The sequence below is a fragment of the Nannobrachium achirus genome, assembly GCF_963921795.1.
Source record: "Nannobrachium achirus genome assembly, chromosome: 9".
NCBI classification, from domain to species: domain Eukaryota; kingdom Metazoa; phylum Chordata; class Actinopteri; order Myctophiformes; family Myctophidae; genus Nannobrachium; species Nannobrachium achirus.
In genome coordinates this window covers 47964460-47973883 of record NC_137818.1, presented here as the reverse complement: position 1 = coordinate 47973883, position 9424 = coordinate 47964460, and the positions used below count along the sequence as shown (strand labels likewise).

General features: G+C 45.2%; 1 protein-coding gene across 1 annotated transcript in view; it reads left to right on the top strand.

Annotated features, from left to right (window-relative positions):
- The window catches only part of tafa5l (TAFA chemokine like family member 5, like), a gene marked incomplete at both ends in the record, with an annotated part of 36906 nt that overhangs the window by 12734 nt on the left and 14748 nt on the right, over window positions 1-9424 (top strand). Inside the window, 2 exons of the mRNA XM_080732840.1 lie at window positions 5278-5478; window positions 9178-9305. Coding sequence (XP_080588966.1) covers window positions 5278-5478; window positions 9178-9305 — 329 coding nt within the window. The remainder of the gene's footprint in view (window positions 1-5277; window positions 5479-9177; window positions 9306-9424) is intronic.

Here is a 9424-nt window from a genome sequence, read left to right as displayed (position 1 = left end):
GGTTCGATTCCCGCCGGGGGATTCTGTGCTCCCAATTCCCCTGGCGCAGCAGGGGGAGAGTGGAAACCAGGACTAAAGGTTAGGTAGTTGGCACTGGGTGAGAAATGGGCTGCAAAAAATAAAATAAAAAAATACACAATCTACCTTTTATTTTTTACAGTTTTTGTAATGGATTATTCACCAACAATAACATGCCAAAATAGGGCTTTTATGCCTTTATTAACAGGGGGAGAGATGGGGAGTGACATGCGGCAAAGGTCATCCGGATCGGGAATCGAACCGGCGCCGCCACCAGGAATCCCATGCCTATGTGGCAATGCCTAAGTGGTAGCCCCTGGACCAGTAGGCCAGCAGGCACCCCGTGTTTAATGAATGTTATGCTCACCCACTGCATCGCTGCTCTGGAGCTGTGCATAAACTCATTTGTCATGCGTTTTTGACTTCTTCCCGAGGTCGAAGCCCGTGAGTTGGGCCCCGCTCTGTTTTGCATACGGTGTGTGGACAATAGATTTTGTCCCAGCGCAACACAGGGATTTAACTCGCGGGTTTTAAATGGAGAAGACATTACCAGCCAGGCAGACTCTACTGTGCAGTAATTTGCCTTATGCCTGACTCCAGTGAATGCGGAATGCTACGGCTCTGCAGCAGAAGAGCAACGACACGGCATGGGAGGATTGGCCAAATCCAAACACTCAATGGCATTGTGTATCTCAAGGCCCTTGCAGGTCCATTTTTACAATCCAGTTAAATTAACACCTCTCTCTCCCTCCCTCTTTCTCTCTCTCTCTCCCTTGCTCTCTGACTCTGCAGACAGCCGACTGTAACACTCAACAGACACAAATTAACTAGAGAGAGAACTATGATTACACTGGCAAGAGATTGATTATTACTGGCTGCCCAGCCTGCCTTCCCCCCAGTACGCTCCATTAATAGCCAGTGCATTAAAGACAGGGCCTGAATGCTGGCAAGCGCCGCCGCCAGGTCGCTGACAACTGAAAACTTGTCCTTCGCTACGGAATTTCACCATACAGCACCTAAGCACCTTCAATGATCCCCCTATAAAGATGCTGTCGCAGAGCTTTACAGCTCAGCAGGTATTTACCACCGGGGCATCCTGGAGGAGGCTCACCCTAATTATTACTCGTGCCACGCTGGCATAGATTTAATTGACCCAAAATGGTTCCCAACCACCTCGTTCCTGTGTCTCCGTTAATAAAGCAGGTATGCCTTCAAAAGAATATTTTTATAAAGCTCCATTTTGATTAGAATTCCCACTTTCTCCCTTGTGGCCTTTTCCTTTTTTCTTACTTGAAAGTCACGGTGCTGCTTGTATCCTTCACTTATTCATCTTAGTAATTTTGCTCTTATTACCACAGCAAAGGCTGAGTGTCCTCTGGATATTACTTCGGCGCATATTCAGAAAAGAGCTCTCAAATTAAACAGCTCTCAAACAGCCCTTTGATAATCGGCATGATATATAAGAGCTCATTTAAAGGTACAATCCAGAACTGCATTTAATGCATCTATGGCATTGTCTAACCTAGCTGTATAGTAGAGTATCTTAATACAATAACACTAGCACATCTGCAGTGATTGAGACAATGTAGACCGTGGTGTCAGGTAGGGACACCTACTGGTTGTCAATGTCAGTAAGCTATGAAACAGACAGCACACCGGATGAGATTCAGACATAATTGCATTTACCTCCTCGGACATAATAACACTTACCGATAGCACAGTAGCTTCAATATCATATAGGAGCTGAGCTGCATCAGCAGTAGCGTGCCCACAAAAGATTGGCCCTGCTGTGAACAAAGAATTTCACCCTCTCAGCGCGAACCGTAATGATGGAGATTGTACGAACAATTTTCACCCACTTCTTTACACCTATAAACAAAGCTGGGATATGTGACAATAACATTGAGTTGAGTTGAGTCGTTTGAAGGCTTCCAAAGGCCTCTACAACCTTTTAGCTGCCTCTCTTGGCCACTGTGCGATTGGAGTGGATCCGTTTCATCTCTACTATTCTTTTCTACATTTTACACAACAAGACACAAAATTCAGTGTTACTGTATAAAAGAAGACCTTGTTCTTGCCAGGGCCTCCATTAGGTGTTGCTGGCTTTTAGCCCCTCTCTTTGTGGCGAGGTGTGTTGCCATTGTGCTGATTAAGTCCTGCATACACAGGGGGATTATGGGCTTTTCTTGCTCATCTCCCGCATCTCATTGCAATCTCCTCTTCTCTCCTGATTTATCTCCCCCTTCTGTCTGTCAGTCTGTCTCTCTCCTTCTTTCTCTCTCCCTTTCTGGTCTCTCTCTCTGTGTTTCTCTCTCTCTCTCTCGGCCCACTGTTGCCATGCCACTACAGCCATATAAAGCTCGACAGCTAATATGAAGAGAGTCTGCATGCAGCAAGATGTATCTACAGCTGCAAGCTTCGTCTTTCTCCAGCGCACTCTCTCTCTGCCTCGGTTTCTACACCCACTCTTCCTCTCTTGCACATCCCTCTATCTTACCCTTATCGTCCTCTCCGCCCCCCCCCCCCCCCCTCTCTTTGTCTTCCTCCTACGTTCTCATGCTGCTGTGGTCACAAGCGTACAGTGGTGTAAAGTAACTAACATAGTGCATTTACTCAAGCACTGTACTTAAGTACAATTTTGGAGGTACTTTTACCTTCTTTTACTTACAAAGATACTTTATAAAGGACTAAGTTATGTAGTTAGAATGTGCTGCTCTGCTGAGCTTATAATGCATTATGACAGGCACTTTAAATACTTAATAAACCTTGTTATACATTAATTGTTATGCATAGTTATAAACATTTATAACGAGTGTTCTAGCCTTATAAGTGCATCACAATGCATTATATTTGCTCGCCTAGTCCTCTCTGGGCTGGGACCGGGACAGCCCTGGCTTGGTGGCATGCTTTTCGCTGAGACACCATGTGTGATCTGGTGGTGGAAGGGCCATGGACAGTGACAGACGGGTCTCTATGCTGCTGGGACCTGGGCAGCTGACATCCCCGGGCTGCCCTACAGCCTCTGGGTGGAAATCCCACACAGCTGGCATCTGTCTGTCTGGACAGATGCAGCTCCCAGGTGCCGTGCAGCAACCAGAGTTGCCCTGAATGTCATAACCCCGCACAAACGGGGGTGGCTCAGGAGTAGGGATGGGACGATATAAACATTTCATATCACGATTATTGTGACAAAAGAAATCGCGAATTACGATATTATCGTGATAATGAAAAATCCATTATCCTGGGGCGGAACATTTGCCAAAAAAATTGCAGATCTACAAGCTCACAACACGTCGCATTGCGACGTGTTGTGAGCTTGTAGATGCATGGGTTTGAGATTGTAGATAGGTTTGAGATTGTAGTGAGTTTATAGAGAGTTTAAGTGTACCGGAATGCAGCTCGGCAAATAAAAGGTGAATTGATCCAGTGCATGACGGAGGCCGATATCACCATAAATTAAATCTCCAGGATACGATTATCATGAGTGTTTTTTTTTTAATCACGATAAACGATAATATCACTTATCGTCCCATCCCTACTCAGGAGCTAGACCAGCCACTTGGGAATCCTGTCAAGGTGTCCTTGAGCAAAACACTGAACCCCTACCAATGAGCAAGTTGATGCCTTCTATGGTTTCCACCGCCATCGGAGACTGAATGGGTGAATGTCATGCCACATTGTAAAACGCTTTGGATAAAGATGCTATGTAAATGTACTATTTACCATATACAACTTCTCTCACATCTCTCCTCCGCAATAGGCATTGCTTAATCACATCATCCTGGCGTCATGTCATAATATGTTTTTTTTAATATATATTTCAAACATTCTTCAAAGTGTTTTGAAATAGCAGATGGCAGAAGTGTTGTATATAGAATAGGGCTTAAGTGGTTAAACGGCCAGGACAGGTCTATAGTTGCACTAAACTCAGCGAAATTGTGCGAAAAAGCCGAAACTGATGGGAGGTAAAAAGATATACTGTATAGATTTACATTCCATCCAGCCAACTCAGCTGTTTGCGTCAGCCGAGCATTTCAGCAACCTCATATTATAATGACATAATGACACATGATAACATGATGACGGTCATTTCTTTCCGCAAGACTAAATTAGTTGCTAAATGGAAAATTTTGAGTGTGTGCGCACGTGAGCGTGCGTGTGTGCTGTGCGCATACAGTACAAATGAAAGCAAATAGGTTCGACATGGTCTGAAATGAAAACTTAAAGGAAAAATAGGCAAGCTTGTGTGTACACAAAAACATTCCCCCCTTCCCTCTATGACAGGCATCAAACAGGCTGTTGTCTTTGATGCTTTCAATGATTAGAGAGATCACTAACGAGGACTTGACACTTTTATGGCCCAATCAATTAACTTAGTGCACAACCCCTTGAAGTTCAAAGGGAGCAATTAAGAGCTCTGGCTGAGCTCCCCATGACAAAAACGTCCCTCCAGTGTTTATGTTGACATTTAATGTCAATATAAAGAATGGAACAGAACAGAAAATACAGCCAGGGGATGTGTGCTAGTCTTAAGATGAGTTACCTATTTTTTCTTTAACAGCAGCATACAAACAGTAAATAATAATAATAATACATCAAACTTATACAGTGCTTTTCATGGTACCCAAAGTCGCTTTACAAAACGAAAGAAACAACAACTGACAGTACAGTTACATTTAGTGCATTCTGTGTGAATGCATTGAATCCACCGGTCAGCATTAATAATAATAATAATTAATAATAATTGATTTTATTTATAAGGCACCTTCAAGGCACTCAAGGTCGCCGTACAACAATTTAAAAATCACACCCGTGTGAACTGAGCGGTGGTCCCCCCCCCCCCCCCCCCCCCCCCCTTCCCCCCTGTGTGTGTGTGTGTGTGTGTGTGTGTGTGTGTGTGTGTGTGTGTGCGTGTGTGTGTGTGTGCCTGGTCTGGCCTGGCCTGAACAACAGCGCCCCTCCCTTAACATGTGTGGTCAGAAAAGGTTACTGCAGGCTACAGACAGACAGACAGACAGACACGCAGACAGACAGACAGACAGACAGACCCACACACACGGCCACGTATAGGAGCGTTGTGACCACCGCTCAAAAACAACAGTAGATACAAAATCACAATTGAAAGCGGAAGCAGAACAGTTTGCAGCAGAGCAACAGAACTCAATGAGGTCAGGCAGGAATAATGCCTGCCTAAACAGGTGAGTTTTGAGGTGGGTCTTAAATGTGGGGAGTGAGTCATAAATTAATTTCCGATGTCAGGGGTGAGGGAGTTCCAGAGGCGAGGGGCAGAGCGGCTGAAAGCTCGTAACCCCATGGTGGAGACACAGGCTGAGGGTTTATCAGGTGGGGGTCAGTTGGATGGAGGAGGCAGACCTGAGAGACCGGGGGAGGGGGGGGGGAGTGTGGATATGGAGGAGGTCAGACAGGTATGGAGGTGTGAGGTTATGGTTGGCCTTGAAGGTGTGGAGGAGGATTTTATAGTCGATGGGTTGTTTGATGGGAAGCCATGTGGAGTTGGTATAAAACAGGGGTGATGTGACTGATGGCAGGGGTTCTGGTGATAAAGTAAAATGTTCATATGCTGTTGGCATTGAAAAAAGACAATACTAACAAGTATGGGTTCTAGGGCTGTCATGATTATGAGATTTTACATGACGATATTGTCACTCAAATAATTGCGATTAACGATTTAATTGTGTTTTTGTCGTTGAGAATTACATTTCTGTTTGGCTTGTAGGCTTTGAAGTTGCACATGGCAGATATGACACATACTTTATACTAAAAAAGAACATTGATAGTGGAAATAGCCATCGCGACACGTTGTGAGCTTGTAGATCGGCTATTTCCACTATTTTTGACTTTGAAAAAAATATATGAAGATTGTTCAACATGAAAACGATGAAAGATAATCGCGATTATGTCAAATAATCGTGATTAGACGATTATGTAATAATTGTGACAGCCCTGTGGGTTCCATACAGCAATATCTCCATCCATGGGCAGCAGAAGCAGTGGATGAGGAATGCATTTTATTTTAGCCAGGCTCCACTAGCCTTGGTGGGTGGGCTGATGCACTCTGCCGTTAGTCAGCACTCCCTCCGCTTTGCCTACTCAGCTTTTTATTCCGTGCCCCTGGAAATTGAGTTTTGCCAGCCCCCGTAATGCACTCAAAACTACATCTGCAAGTGACTGATAAATCTACGCTTTGTTGCGCCTGACGGATGGCTGTGACAATGAAATTCAACCGCGGCGGGCTGCTGTGTCAGTAGCGGGGTCGCGCTCGCCCCACCACCGCTTGTCAGGGACTCAACGGGCAGCGCGGTGCCGACCACAAATAATGATCTAAGCTGTATGTGTTGTGGGGGGTGAGGTGGAGTGGGGTGGGGTGTGTTGTTGGTGGTGGATGTCTTGTTTATGCTGTCTTCTTTATGTAAAGGAGGAGAGTCAACATGGATTCCATAGCCTCATTTCCATGTACTGTACGAGGACAGAATGCCTTTCTTCATGTGTGTCAACAGTATCCATTATTTGCTGAGGGGAAATGGCCTCCGTGCGTGTGTGTGCATGCGTGTGTGCGTGCGTGCGTGCGTGTGTGTGTGTGTGTGCGCGTGTGTTTGTACATACATACATGTGGCCGTTGTTCGTAAAGCTCAATAAATCTCACTGGATGACATGTCTTTATGGCATAGCAGCACCAGGCTCTGACTCCAAGGACCTATTTCAAATGACAGAGTGTTAACAAGGTTTGTTCCAGGGTTACCTAACGGCGAAATGTCACCAGGTCTCCCCCTGTCTGTCTCTCTCTCTCTCTCTCTCTCTCTCTCTCTTTCTCTCTCTCTCTCTCTCTCTCTCTCTCTCTCTCTCTCTCTCTCTCTCTCTCTCTCTCTCTTTCCGTCTCTCTCTCAGTCTCCCCCCCCCCCCACGCCATCCCCACCAGGGGCGTCAATTGGGTATGGCAGGGGTATGCAGCTGCCATACCCTGGTTCCAGGGGAGAACATAAAAGTTACTTTTAAATATAAATCCATGAATGTCTCTTTGTCTATCTGTTCTAGTTATTATGTTGTTAAATTACAGTAAAATAACTACAAATGCAACATTTTACAAAATGGTCACTTTAACAAGGTATTATAATTATATTATCCACACTTGTATTCTCCCCATCTTGACAAAACGGTACAGGTGCAATTCATTATTGTTAATTGTGGCACGTTTACTATAGCCTATGGCTATGCCAAGTTTAGCTGCACTTGAACAACCGTTCCGGCTGCCATATCCAGCCCAAGAAACCGTAGAAACGGGGGGGAAAAATGTAATATACTTCTTAAAATAAATGTATCGTGCCTGTTGCTAAGGTATGGCTACATGACTGGCACCTTCGCGCGCGTGCAAGACACCAGTCATGTTGCCATACCTTAGCTTTTTTCTGAACTGACGCCACTGATCCCCACCCCCACCCCATGGCTCTCAGTGTGGACCTTCGAACAAACCTCAGTCTCTCTCTTTCAATTTGTTCCCTCGCCGGCCCCCCCGAGGGATGGCTGCATGGGCAAACGGGAGCACGGCGGGCGGCTGCGGCCTGGTCCACAGAGAGCAGATAACCTTTTGAGTGTTGCTTTCTTTGCCGCACTGTGCAAAGAACAATCAGTGCTTATCGGCAGGGGCGTCACAAGGGGTAGGAAAGTGGGACTGAGTTACTGGGGCCCAAGAAGGTGGAGGGGCCCTAATGACGTTATCTATTGAAAAATAGCAGATATACAAGCTCACAGCGCGGCACCGAGTGCCGCGCTGCGAGCTTGTAGATCTGCTATTTTTGAAAAGTTGTGAAAATGTGTGAAAATCTTTGAATATATGTATTTTTTAAGCGAACATTTCTAACTCAAATTTTGCTTCTGGGGGTCCCCCCTGGAACTAAATATTTTGAGATCGGTGTCCGTGGCCAAATACATATCATCTTGGGGGTCCTTGACATAGGTTTCTTGCACACATTTTCACGATTTTTCAAAAATAGCAGATATGCAAGCTCGCAGCGCGGCACCGAGTGCCGCGCTGTGAGCTTGTATATCTGCTATTTTTCAATAGTTAACATTCATGGGGGGCCCGCAGTGAATCCTTGTACCCAGGGCCCAGAATTTGGTGTGACGCCCCTGCTTATCAGCGTGGACTACGGGGCGAATGCTAATCCAGTGTCACGCGCGAACAAATTACCAGAGAGGGACAGAGAGAGAGCGAGAGGAAACGAGAGTCTGTCACTCCAACCACTGCAGACAAATAAACTTCAGATAGAAATCAAAGCAAGTCCATTTGTTTTTGATGACCTGCCCAGAGCCCGACTGATGTATGGCTCTGGTCGATATATCTGCCATTATTTGACCATTTTGATGACATCGGTATCTGCAATTATACGCAGCCGATGCGTGCGGATTTTTAACTACTTTCCTACCCTGGTGTCCCTAGTTTGGGTATGTGATTACAGGTGACGACAGGTGAATGTTTGAATAGGTGAATAAGTGGTTGAATAAATTCAAATGAAGTTTTTGCTTGTTTGCTTGTTCTTTGCCTAATTAAAGTAAAATTTTCTTCTCAAAAGAGTTATTTGTGTTTAATTTGATGTTAAGTTTTCCCCAAAGAATTATGGCATTGGTCTAGGACTCTCCAAAATGTAGGTTTTGCCAAGTGTGCCCCCCTCAATAGAGACGCTATGACTGTGGTTCTCAACCTGTGTGTCGGGACCCCCAGAGGGGTCCCCAAATTATTTTGGGGGGTCCCTAGATGTTTAGCTAAATTTTAACATTCTTTTTTTCAGTAAACAGTAAACAGACCAACATACAGTATAAGTATACAGGGTGTCTGCACATTTCTTAAGTGACAATTTAAAGACTTTAAAGACATTTAGTACCTCTGGTCAAACATTGGTCAAATTGTCAAATATTAGAGGCAGAAATTGTGAAAATAGCAGATCTACATTGCGAGGCGTTGTGAGCATGTAGATCTGCTATTTTCACAAAGGAAAAGATCGAGTCAAACTAAATGTAATGCCAACTCCTAAAATGCCAAGTGTTTGTGCAGGGTGGGGGGGTCCCCAGTTCAAATTTGATTATTTTGGGGGTCGCGGCCTAAGAGGTTCTATTGTGCTAATCTTTCTGTCCGTCACCCCACAGTGCGCATCGTGAGGAGTCGTCAGTGGTGTGAGATGGCTCCCTGCCTGGAGGGCGAAGCGTGCGGCCTCCTCTTCAACCGATCAGGCTGGACCTGCACCAGAGGCAGCGGACGTATCAAGACCGTCACGGTAATCCACGCTTTCCCACTGTCCAAAACACGATGTCGCACATAATCATAACTTGCATTTTGGCTGCTATATTTTCCAAAATAGTCAAAGTGATTTGTTTCAAATATATTTAAAATAAC